Here is a 13,408-nt window from a genome sequence, read left to right as displayed (position 1 = left end):
CCCCGTACGAAGGTTACTTTTTATTCAAAAAGGTTACTTTTTTTTTATATTTCTGGTAATTTCTGACAAGACCCGACTGGCAACACTGGAATTCAGTGCCCTCTCCTTTTAAAACGACTGACTCTAAGTTCTTGAGTGATTCAAACTCCGTGGTCAAACTTACGTTAAAATAGTGCCTGTGCATGTTGTCTAACTGTCAGTGTCAGTCAAGTGTCATTGTCATATTGCATATTATTTGACAGAACACAGAACGGACAGGTTTCCCATTTTTTGAACTTTTCTTCGTGAGTTGGCTATCAAAGTTTGTGAATAATACAATTGAATAAATTCCTAATTTTTGTAGAAACATGTCTAAAAAGAAGGGAAACAAGAAAAATCAAGATTTCGATGAGGACTTGGACGATAAGAAAGTGGCAGCAAGTGACACTCATGAGATAACCTCCAAAAGCAAAGGCAAAGGCAAAAAGAAAGGCAAAGGGAACGCTGGAGATTGGAGTGACAGTGAAGAAGATATTCCCAAAAAAGTGCCAGCGTCTGATGACGAAGATGTGCCGAAACCAGCAGCGAAGAAATCTCAAAAGAAAGGTATGTGTATGTTCAAAAGTTGTGCAATATTTTTACAATATCTTGATTTTGTACTTTACAATAATCATTTTGCACAGGAAAAAATAAGAAGAAAGGTGCTGATGTGTCAGATGATGAGGAAGATGATAACAAATCTGTAATCAGCAATACAACAAGTACCACATCTAAATCAGCCACCAAGGCCAATAAAAAGAAGAAAGGTAATGTACAACATTAATTTAAATAGTTTTCCACCAAATTGGGCACCATATTGTGCTCCATGGTGCATATATTGCTTCTTCTGTGGTCAAACCTTGTGTTACTTGCTAAGAGAGAAGATGATGTGGCATTTTATGCACAACATATTTTTGCTCATAATGGCAGTTATATTCAGTAACTTAAATCCTATTTAAGTTTAGGATTGACAATCTTGTACACCTGGTTTCTTTGTATAGTCAACTGTCTTAGCTTCACTATTTACATTTAATAAAGATGATGATAGTTGCTATTGATTGCTTAATAAAATAGTGTATTGAATAGTTGTAACTATAAAATAAAATAAATAAATAATAATAATATGATTTATTTTGTTATCATTATTTTAGGTAAAGGTAAGAAAGATGATGACTGGTCTGATGGAGGCAGCGATGTTGGTCTCAAAGAAGTTTCAGAAGATGAAATTATAAAACCGGTTTCAAAAAAGAAAAGTAAGTTTCATATTTTATGACATTATCAACCACTTATTTATGTAGACTTATACACGCGGGAAGAGCCTGGATGCGGGCAGCGCAGGACCGTTCATTGTGGAAAACCTTGGGGGAGGCCTTTGTCCAGCAGTGGACGTCATTTGGCTGAAACGAGATACATATGACGTATAGTAAATATTAACTTCTGATGACAAAATTATAAAGTGATGATTGTACATTTCTTTCAGCAAAAAATAAAAAGAAAAGTATAGCTGCTGAATCTTCTGATGAAGAGGATGTTGAAGAAACAGAGCCAGTTGTGGCTGAAGTCACAAACAATAAGAGTAAACCAGCATCCAAATCCAAAAATAAAAAAGGTTAGTCTTATTGACTAGGTACAGAATATCATACTGGTATACGTGATTGGTATTTATTTAGAGTTAAAATAACCCTGAAACCACATGTTTACTTGTAATTCATGATTTAGTGTGGTCTGTATAATGAGTATTTATAATGATATACAAATAAAGATATCTGATTTTATAATAAAATAGAATGCTCAAATATAGTAAGAGATTTTCCAGAAGAAACTTATTTTTTTACTTAAAAAACATATTGCCAAAAATCTGTAATTGCATAAAATAAATCCTTGATTTTAGGAAAAGATGAATGGCCTGACGAAGACAGTGACAAGGAAGTAAAACTAGAGCCTTCTGATCAGGAAGATGACTTACCAGAGCTTCTAGTTAAAAGCAAAGGTGGGAGATAAAATATTGTTATGTTTTGTTTTTGATATGATAATAGTTTGTGATTTTTTTTTTTTTTTTTAACAAAAGCATTGACTATCTTTCAGAAAGATGGTAGTGATAATACTTAAACTTAAGCAATTCCAATGACCTTTTTTTCTGAATTAAATAATGCTGGAACCATTAGTATAAATCTATGTATGTTTTAGGAAAAAGTAAAAGAAAGAAGAACAATATTGATGATATTGAAGCAGAATTGAAGAAATTTGAAATTAAAGATCCGGAGCCAGAAGAGCCACCTGCTAAACTTAAGGTATCAATGCTACAGAATATATCTGGTTTATTTCTTTCTTTATTTCATTATGTGGTACTTCATTCTTGTACATAACGATTTTTATTAGGTATTCTGTTCTAGTTAAATAAATGTTTTTTGCTAATAGGACAAAAAGAAGAAAACCAAGGAAGCTGACGTGAAAGAAGCAGCGGAATCTGGTGATGAAGCATCACAAGAGGCTGATGATAAGGTTACATTTACTTTGCTGAGTATAATAACATGGACTAGTGGTCTTTAATGAAAATAATATATTTAAGTTTAATTCTTTTGAAGTGTATTTTTATTTATTTATTTGAGCTTTAATATCATATAATTGGTACATAAGGTGAACTTAATGCCCTAAGGGCATTCTCTGCCGATTACCTTCGGGCTTATGGTAATATTTTGTTCAACATAGGCAGGCATGTTGCATGTATAGACAATGGCACATCCAGCTCAAGTTAATGAGCATCTTATGTTCGTTCGTTCGTTCGTTTCAGCCGAAAGACGTCCACTGCTGGACAAAGGCCTCCCCCAAGGATTTCCACAAAGACCGGTCCTGCGCCGCTTGCATCCAGGTACCTCCCGCGACCTTCACCAGATCGTCGGTCCACCTAGTGGGAGGCCTGCCCACGCTACGTCTTCCGGCTCGTGGTCGCCACTCAAGAACTTTCCTGCCCCAGCGGCCATCAGCTCTTCGAGCTATGTGCCCCGCACATCTTATGTAGTTATAAAATTTTAAAAATGACAGTGGATATTGTTATTGTTGGAAAAAAAAACTCATCATATGCCAAACCTTCTAGGTCCCAGAAATGCAAGACAAAGATTCCTCAGAGCCTGTTGAGAAGAAGTTAAGTCACAAGGAAAAGAAGAAGCTTAAAAAGCAACAAGAGTATGAGAAACAGATGGAGATGATGACTAAGAAGGGTGGTCAGGGACATAGTGATTTAGATGCCAACTTCACAGTTAGCCAGGCACAAAAATCTGCAGGTAAATAATTTATTTAACACAATTCCATTGCGGTACACACAACTAAGTACATATTTTCGTCTTTTCAGTCAGTTTTCTACTTTGTCTTTAGTTTTGACACTGTTAAGCCAATATGAGTCGATATCATACCAATTTCAAAGACGATTTTGGTATGAATTGAAGTAGAAACTTACAAAATACGTTAAAATGTGTATTTCATATCTTTAGGTCAGATGGCAGCATTAGAGAATGCGGTGGACATAAAAGTTGAGAATTTCTCAATCAGCGCCAAAGGCAAGGACTTGTTTGTGAATGCAAACTTGTTGATAGCCAACGGCCGTCGCTACGGTCTGGTCGGGCCCAACGGCCACGGCAAGACGACTTTGTTGAGGCATCTAGCACAGCGGGCGTTCCCTCTACCGCCTCACATAGACATTTTGCTTTGTGAGCAAGAGGTCACTGCTAACGATATGAGCGCGGTCGACACCATATTGGAGGCAGATGTCAAGAGGACTGGTAAGATTTTTTCTTATTTCTATTTGTCATTATCTTTCAACAGTAAGAACACCGTGGTATTAATTTTGTGCTGTCCATTTCAGAACTACTCAAGGAAGCCAAGGAACTTGAAGCTGAAACTGAAAAGGGAAATCTTAGCAAACAGGATAGACTAAATGAGGTAAGCATTCTGCTTAATCCCTAAATTACTTCTTCCAAAAATATAAAACAGTTCCTCATAAGTGCCACCTGTGGTCTAAATTGAATAAAATATTTTTGATTTTGATTTGATTTTTGATTTTGATTTTTTAAATTAAACGTCTCTTTTCATCACAGAAATCAAATTTGACAAAAAGTGGCAGAGTCCATCATATAAAAATTAAATTACCTAGTGATATTCTATGTCGTGTTCAGGTATATTCCGAGCTGAAGGCGATTGGCGCGGATTCCGCCGAGCCGCGCGCGAGACGTATCCTCGCCGGTCTGGGCTTCAGCAGAGAAATGCAGAACCGCGCCACGAAGAACTTCTCTGGTGGTTGGCGTATGAGAGTATCACTTGCTAGGTAACTATTTGATACTTCTAATGCATTTTTAAATAATCACGTGAAACCCTCATGGTAAGCTAAATACGCTTGTGTTAAGATTCAATGAGGGTTTTCGCGAATGAAAAAAAGTCCAAATGATGCATGATTGGTTATTTTTGACATGACATTGACAGATATGTCAAAATCCACCAATCACGCAGCAGTCAGACCCCACATCCACGTCCCGCCATCTAGCGGATCTTTCATTCGCGAAAACCCTCATTGCCCAGCGGCGATAGTAGATAGATAGAGTCGGCCAGTCCGACACCTCCACCGTTCGGCTATTGTCGCTTTGAGGTCAGCTTTATTATTAAGAATTTTTTACCAGTTTTTTTTAGAGATGAAACGGTTATCCGGTAACTATCCGGTAGGCCGGATATCCGGCCTAAATTTACTGGATACCGGATATTAAAAAACTACGACAATAAAGTGAAATGCATTAATCTTTGAGGTAAATATCAATAAAATGGCTTATAATAATGACGGATTTTATTTAAAGCCCAAAAAGTTACAAAAAAGTCTTTCAAAATACTAATTTTTTTTTCTGGGCTATTCACTCTAATGACGAATACATAAATAGTAAATATCTGTTAATGTCGAAATATTACCATGTATGTAGTTCAGTCAGATTACGCAGCAAGTAAACTAATTTAATTTTCGCTATTCAATCACACACTCACGATGGCAACCGGAATCGCCCGAATTGATCTGCCCTTAGACAAGTTGCAAAATCTGACATTCTATTCGGATTCGGACGGATTCGATTTTCGAAAAGTGTGACTTGTGTAGTCTACTAGACCCACTGATCGCGTTCGAAGCACCTGTGCGACGCTAAAATCGTCACGACATGCAACGAGACAATGGGCCAACTATCCGGCCGCCGGATATCCGGCTATCCGGCCTAGCAGCTGGCCGGATATCCGGTATCCGGTATCCGGCCAAACAACTATCCGTTTCATCTCTAGTTTTTTTTTTAATTTTAATTTTTTTTTAATTTTTCTTTGGCTATGTTGTGTTTCGTTCATTTATTATAAACCTACTCAACAGCTTTGTCTTACGACTAAATATTCGTATTTTTTTACAGAGCTCTATACATTGAACCAACACTTCTTTTACTCGACGAACCTACAAACCATTTAGATTTGAACGCAGTCATTTGGTTGGACAAGTAAGTACAAATACTTACTAATAATGTCAATAAATGTAACAATCAAAAAAGAAATAAAGAAGTACCTAATATTTATTTTCTACTTACAGCTACCTACAAGGCTGGAAGAAGACTTTACTAGTAGTGTCTCACGACCAGTCTTTCTTAGACAACGTGTGTAACGAAATCATCCACTTAGACCAGCAGAAGTTGTTCTATTATAAGGGCAATTACTCTATGTTCAAGAAGATGTACGCACAAAAGAGGAAAGAAATGATCAAGGAGTATGAGAAGCAAGAGAAGAGACTGAAAGAGCTGAAGGCGCATGGACAGTCGAAGAAGGCAGCAGTATGTATTTTATTCTTACTACAATACTCTGCAACTACCACTGATGTGGTTGTGGGGTCAATTCCCGTTAGGGGTAAAAGTCAATCTAATCAGCACTAGTGATAGTTGCGAGTCTTGAATATATTTTTATATCTATTTAAGTATGTCTTAAGCCCGGTTTCCACCAAGGCGGAGCGGAACGGAGAATTGTTTTAAATGACCAATCAGATTTCATTCAGATTGAATGAAATTGATAGAATGAAATGAAATCTGATTGGTTACTTATTAAAAAAAAAATTCTGCTCCGCTTCGGAAACCGGGCCTTATGTATGTCTCAGGTGGTGTTTAATACTTTAAATCCACGATCTTTCGTCTGCCTAGCAACTGTTTTGTTACGAAGACGTTATCCATTTATCTAAGATGTTTATTTTACCTTTTCAAACAGGAAAAGAAGCAGAAAGAAGCGCTGACCCGCAAGCAAGAGAAGAACCGCAGCAAGTCGCAGCGCGAGGAAGCAGACGAGGGCGCAGCGCCCGTGACTCTGCTGCAGCGGCCCAAGGAGTACATCGTCAAGTTCTCCTTCCCCGACCCGCCGCCGCTGCAGCCGCCCATACTCGGCCTGCACAGTACGTGATACACACACGCTTATTTTCAGTGTTTTCAGTGTCAGCTTAGGCGGTTATCACACTGCGCCGCGCTCCGCAATTTAATCACTGTATGCAAGTACCTCAGTTTGTATAGAAAACACGCGCGGCACTTCACACTGACAACGCGTCCGCGCGCGTGATTTTTTATATGAAAATCACGCGCTCCGCCGCGGAGTGCCGCCGGTCAGGGCCGAGATTGCGCATTTTTTTTTATGCATAACATGGCAGGTATTTGACCACAATCGCACCTGATGTGAAGTGGGATGCAGTCTAGGATGGTACATATCTGTACTGTAAGTGCATATTCACTTTTGAAAAGGCCCGGATTATAGTCTTCGGGAAAGACAGCAGCAGGCAACGAATTCCAGTCCCTAGCTGTTCGCATTGTAATGTTTTCAATTCATTCGTGTCTCATCTCCAGTCGCGTGCAATTCGCGCTCCATTATCATTCTAGCTGATGTGCAATTCGGTATCACAGTAAAGTTCACGCGCTAACAAAGACGAAAAAACAGATTTATGCACTTTACATTAAAAGTTCGAACACATTATTTTTGAAACTAAAATTACTAAAACACAGCAAATGTTCGTGAAGCGTTTGACTTGCGTTTGAGAAAAAGTAGCTTTTTGTCAGCTTTAACTCAAAGGAGCAGTTGCGCTCCGTTTACATTACAGCTTCGTTTGATCTAGCTGTCAAAACGACACCGCGATACGTTTGTCAAAACAGCTGATGTTCGTTCGTAGTCCAGTCGCGTTGCAGTTGAAAATTTGCAATCGGGGCTCAGGAAAAATACACACATTAAGCAGAAAATGCCTATACAGTACAGTACATAACTCCTTATTCTTATAAAAGGAGGATCAAGAAATTAAATTAAAATGACTATTTAGTTATAATGTCATTGAGACTTGCCATTTTCATTATGTGAATATTAACGTGTATGCCTTCCACAGATGTGAACTTCAACTTCCCCGGGCAGAAGCCGCTGTTCATCGACGTGGACTTCGGCATAGATCTGAACTCTCGAATCGCCATAGTGGGCCCCAACGGGGTGGGCAAATCCACATTCCTCAAGCTGCTCGTGGGAGAGCTGAGTCCTTGTCGCGGGGAGCTGATTAGAAATCACAGACTGGTTAGTAACACCATGTTAGATTATAAACTTTTTCAATATGTTATGAATGTAAACCTTAAGTGCACCTACTTTAGGTTCAATATATTTTGGATTTTGATAGACCCGGTGTTTGGAAAAGCAATATCTGTTTTCTTTGGTTATTAATTTTTTTTCTATAATTGTATTTGCGGAATGTTAATATGTTAGTTTGATGATTTTCTGCGATAGTAGAGCGATGTGCGCGGGTGGTTGTTGACATAAAAATGACAAATATCAGTCAGACTTCAACTGAAACATAGCTGTTACGTCACATGTCCCACACCGCTATCGAAGGAACTTGTTCAGTCAACCGGTAGTTCTGAACCTTCCGTAGAACTTCGCTCTGCATCCTGAAGTGTTTAAATACTAGCATCGTTTTGCCCGACTACTGTTATTGCTACTTCTAATTTGAACCTTATTCCGCAGAGGATAGGCCGCTTCGACCAGCACTCGGGTGAGCACCTGACAGCTGAAGAATCGCCGGTGGAGTATCTACAGCGGTTATTCGGGCTGCAGTACGAAAAGGCACGCAAGGCGTTAGGAACCTTCGGGCTGGCCGGTCACGCACATACCATCAAGATGAAGGACCTCAGCGGAGGACAAAAGGCCAGGGTTGCGCTGGCTGAACTGACGCTGATGGCGCCTGATGTTGTTATATTGGTAAGTCTTTGGTACTTGCATATTGATGACGGCAGATTTAAGATGCAGCCAGATGAGGTGCGTTGCGCTAGAAGTGCTGACATTGATGGCGCACGTCTTTATATTGGTGAGACCGTACTGGGTTCTGCAGCGGCTGTTAGGATTGTAATAAGAGAAGGCGCTACTAGCGATGTTTAGGCTGGCTGGCTACGCGCACACGCCATCAAGATGCACCTTAGCGGCGTGGCTCTTGCAGAGCTGACTTGATGGCTCCCGAAGTCTGGTACTTGCACACTGATAACGGAAGATTTAAGATGCGGCCAAATGACACGCGTGGCTCTAGCAGCGCTGACATTAACGCTGATCGTGAACGGCGTCCAGATTATCGAGAGTTCCATACTATTGATACCATAAAATTAGTTCGTACTAACAGTATTGATAACAAACGATATTTGTTATTTTAGACCAGCTTAAACATATACACAATGAGGGCTATCGTTTTAGCGCTCACCAGTTAGCGCCACTGTAGAGTAAGGTCCTGTCACTTGCTAGTAGCGAAGACAGTGGCACCAACTGGTGAGCGCGAAAGTGGTAGGAGGACTATCGCATTTGCACTCATCAAGATGGCGCCACTGTAGAGTAAGGTTCTGTCAATCGCCAGGGGTGCCAACTGTTAAGTATAAAAACGATAGCCCTCATTAGATTAAATTTTGATCTTCTCTTTCCCAGGACGAGCCGACCAACAACTTGGACATCGAGAGTATCGACGCGCTGGCGGAGGCCATCAACGAGTACAAGGGCGGCGTGGTGATCGTGTCTCACGACGAGCGCCTCATCCGAGAGACCGAGTGCGCGCTCTACGTCATCGAGGACCAGACTATCAACGAGGTCAGTGCTCGGCTTTATATTAGGATTGCTGCACACATAAGCCGGCTGGTATTGTCGATTCCAAAGAAATTACTAGCTGTGTGGTCGGGTAGCCTCATTTAACTACTAGTGCCAGTCGTTAAGTTCATTCGGGTTTACACATATTTTATTCGATTAGGCAGCAAACAGTGCTTACCCTATGTCCGGCTAGCCGATTGGCTGTTCTGGTTGGTATTAATCAGAACAGCCAATCGGCTTACTGAAGTGTTTAGCAAGCAAATCCCACGTAGCACAAGCTGACGAACAATCAAACATCGAGAGTACATTTTTATTTGTAAAAAGGTAGAATGTTACCCGTATGAGGATGTAATGATGAGTAAGTTACTTAATCATCTTACTTAGGTTTAAAACCCCTCTAGGTAAGCTAGAAGTAGTTTCATCACAGACACACGACCCTAGAATCGGTAGATAAGGAAGAAGTAAATTAATCTATCTATTCTTCCACACCAGGTCGACGGAGACTTCGACGACTACCGAAAGGAACTCCTGGAGAGCCTCGGGGAGACCATCAACTCGCCTTCTATTATCGCCAACGCGGCCGTCCTGCAGTAGGCCTTCGCTCATATCTATATGGTACACGTCTGATGATTACATGCTTCAATTCTTGCAAACAAAACATAAAAAAACAGTGTTCATTTCATGAAAATTTCATAAAAGATGTAACAGTCTAAAATAGACGACTCAAAAAATGTTTATGAGTTATGACTACATATTGATGTATTATCTATGAACAAATCAGCACCGAAAATTTTTAATACTTGCGTTTACTTCACGAATTTGTTACGCACGATATTAATTCCGATATTAATGAGAAAACAAAAACCCAACTGCGTAAAAATGAACTAACTATGGCGCCTAAAATCCGCCATTTTGATTTTTTTCAATTGTAATATAGCCAGTGTCACGCTAAAATCGGTCAAGCCGTTTATTCTGTAGGCCGTGCTAAAGAAATATACATACATACATACCCACATACATACATACACTCGAAAAACATAACCCTCCTTCTGGCGCAGTCGGGTAAAAATTACGTCGTCACCCTCAGATAATTTTCAAATTCAATCGAAACATTCAAAACTTTGTGATGTAACATGTTGATAACAATATTTAATTTTACTCCAATTCGGAATATTTATACCGTTACATACATTCTAATAAATATTCAATATCAAAACGATTCCGGCAAACACTCGTCTCTTCCGATAGTTAAGGTTTAGCTAGGTATCCGTAATATAAAATAGGTGCCTTGTGAATTTTCATTCTGTTTGTATTAATTTTATCAATTCATACTGTATATAACATCAAACACTCTTCATATAATGTTTGGGCATTGTGAAAAATAAATAAATATATTATGAGCAACTAACTAGTCGAATTATTTATTAAAAAACCAAATAAAAAATACAGACTGCATATTTTTTATTTATTGCAAGATATTGTTATTTATTAGTAAAATCTTAGTACCTACCTATGAAGTCTAATCTTACGATATACACAACAAAGCCCTCGGTTATAGGTAAATACTCGTACTTATGAACCTAAACTCAAAACCAACACCAACATTGCTGCAGTCGGATAAAAATATAAAAAAGTTATGGCGCGCTCGTTACAAAAAATACTTTAAAAAATACAGTTGTTCAACTCAGTATGAAGAATTGTAGATGTTTACCAACATTCAATAAAATTGTGAATTTGTTTTAATTTAGATAATTTGTTTTCATTTCATTATAGCATGTAATAAATAGTATTTATACAATATAAACTTTTTTTACAAAAAAACTTTGTTTCTATTTAATCGATCGACCCCTAATCTCGACTCAAAAAACCATTAATTCATGATATACAGGTTGTTTATGAAATCAAATTTGATCTAGTGAAAGACAATAAACTTGTAATAAAATTTAAAAAATATGGGAATGTAATTATTATCTATACGGAATAAGATAAATAAGCCATATGGGATAAGATTATTTTTAAATTGTATTTGAGTAGACTTTTATACAAAGCTGCTAAAGTCAAATTACTAAAGTTTGGGCTTATTAATAACATAATTTTTAGGTTCGTTGTAGTAATCAGCAGATAAACAACCTTCTTGATGTTGACTTTATAGGCATCGGTTTCTTGAATCTTTTTTTCATTAATACAAGTCATTATCATCAATCAGCAAATCTGAAAACCTACATACCTTCGTGAAATACCTAAGCTATTAATTGGCGTTGTAACAGATTCTGGGGACACCCTGTATTCATTGGTACCAATCTGTCGGTATCTACTTCTAACTTTTTTCCTCAATTTGTCCGCAGCCTTTCGCCCCTCCATTACAAAGTTCTCAGCTTCATTAGAGGATTTAAAACGCAAATTTCCTTTTCGATTGTAACTTTTTTCCACTTCTTGAAAGGAAGCTTCTTTTAAACTCGAAAGAAAATTAGTATCCTTCCCTTTGAGGGCGGGGACGTGTTTTAAAAGATTCGTTTGGATACTCGACTCAATCTGGTAGAATAATGATGTTTCCGCAGATGAATGCTGGGCGCAATTACGTGGAATTCTTTGGGAAAACCCGTTACATAGGTATTGGAGGAAATAGTATATGATTTTTTTATTTCTTGGTAAATAGAAGGAACATTATAACTAACTAGCTTTTGCCCGCGGCTTCACCCGCGTGAAATTAAGTTTGTCACATACATATATCGTCATAAATTATAGCCTATATGTTATTCTGGGTTATAATCAATAATACTGTAAAGTTTCATCAAAATCCGTTCAGTAGTTTTTGCGTGAAAGAGTAACAAACATCCAGACATCGAAACATCCACATTCCACACAAACTTTCGCATTTATAATATTATAGTAGGGAGGATGTAATTAATATTTTAACTACATAACTAAAGTACGATCATACTGAAAATGTTTCAACCGGAAACCTGTCGAATCTGGAAATCTAAATCTAATTACAGCATTGAATCTCGTACGTTTCCGTAACAACATAACTCCTTTTGTAAGCTAATTACATATAACCGCAGGCAGATTTCCATCCCGCATACACCGCTTACTAAACACGTTACTCCGAATTACCCGCTAACAAGCTAACAATGAGAGGTTCGGCTATCACCCCAAGAGCCTATTACTGTCTCGAGAGCAATCCCGCCCCTCCTTACATAGTTCCCGACCCCTGCCACCTTGTCACACACACTCGCCCCGATTCCTACTCACTGAAATACCAAAGATGAGACACGGCTACTGCGACAAAGTTGCAGAACTCAAGTATAGAATAATTTCGCACAATGTGTACACAATGGAAGCGATTACTCTCCCCCGCGACATGATTTTATTTGTGCAGTTATTGCGTCGGCGGAGAGATATTTAAATTTCATTAGGTTTTGTTTTACACTTAATTTGTGAGGGGAGTGCGTATTGTTGGGGTGGGGCCCCGTTATTGCCGCGAGCTTTGCAACTTGTTTCGAATTGCCCTCTGTGTATTACAATAGCGATTTGAATTTAAGTAGATACACACATCAGATAGTCACCCCATTATGCTGTTATCGCTATCCGTTGATCTTTTTAAATACTCAGGATTAGGGCATTATTTGCCGTTAACGCCTAGCATTTGTTCAAATCGACGTATTAGGGAATATTGGTTTTGGTTAGTATACCATGACCATGTTCGTAATTCATTATTTTGCGTGGCAGATTTACACATTTGTGGCCTAGGCTTTACTTTGTCTCAGGACTCCACTATAACAAGGGAAGATAGACAAAACACGCTATAAGAAAAGAATGTGTTAATTATGTATCACAAATTAATCTACGGTGTTATGTATTGCAATAAAAGCCCATGTACGCGGCTATATACTGTACTAATTTTAGCAATTTAAGGGCGTATTGGCCAGCGGAGGCGGTGCACTAAGTGGAAACATTTCGCAGACGCAGACTCCATTAGCGGTGCTCGCCGGACTGTCGCAATCATTTTTCTTTCCCGCCGCGGCTAATTCTCAGCCTCGGTTCGCTGAGCGTGTACTTCGAACGAAGGATATTGATCCTTTCGATTAGTGTAGGTAGGTATTTTTATTTTTGATACAATTTCAGTTGGAGGCTGGTTCAGACCGGACCTGGTATTGTCTCCAGCTGTAAGCTGACATGATGTGGTAATGACAATGACAACAGGAATTACCTAATTAATACATATATTTTTCAGGGTGTTCTGTGAAGAGAATTACTGATA

General features: G+C 38.7%; 1 protein-coding gene across 2 annotated transcripts; it reads left to right on the top strand.

Moving 5' to 3' along the window:
- The first annotated feature begins 180 nt into the window (after window positions 1-180).
- On the top strand, window positions 181-10,028 carry LOC114366300 (ATP-binding cassette sub-family F member 1). Of its 2 annotated transcripts, XM_028323248.1 has the most exons (19): window positions 181-258; window positions 344-585; window positions 663-785; window positions 1,170-1,271; window positions 1,499-1,627; window positions 1,910-2,008; window positions 2,206-2,309; window positions 2,437-2,520; window positions 3,113-3,299; window positions 3,507-3,794; window positions 3,878-3,954; window positions 4,188-4,336; window positions 5,442-5,525; window positions 5,615-5,852; window positions 6,277-6,457; window positions 7,427-7,605; window positions 8,050-8,283; window positions 8,992-9,150; window positions 9,640-10,028. In XM_028323248.1, the coding sequence occupies exons 2-19, from the start codon at window positions 348-350 to the stop codon at window positions 9,739-9,741; spliced, it is 2,757 nt and encodes a 918-aa protein (XP_028179049.1). In that variant the 5' UTR covers window positions 181-258; window positions 344-347; the 3' UTR covers window positions 9,742-10,028. The 2 variants fall into 2 exon arrangements, with proteins under 2 accessions (XP_028179049.1, XP_028178977.1); XM_028323176.1 differs by having other exon boundaries at window positions 226-585.
- Window positions 10,029-13,408: the final 3,380 nt, after the last annotated feature.

Source organism: Ostrinia furnacalis, unplaced genomic scaffold, assembly GCF_004193835.3.
Source record: "Ostrinia furnacalis isolate ACB-3 unplaced genomic scaffold, ASM419383v2 OfSCF0020, whole genome shotgun sequence".
In the NCBI taxonomy this organism is placed as follows: domain Eukaryota; kingdom Metazoa; phylum Arthropoda; class Insecta; order Lepidoptera; family Crambidae; genus Ostrinia; species Ostrinia furnacalis.
The sequence above is the reverse complement of the archived record's forward strand: the minus strand, read 5'-3'. Positions and strand labels throughout refer to the sequence as shown.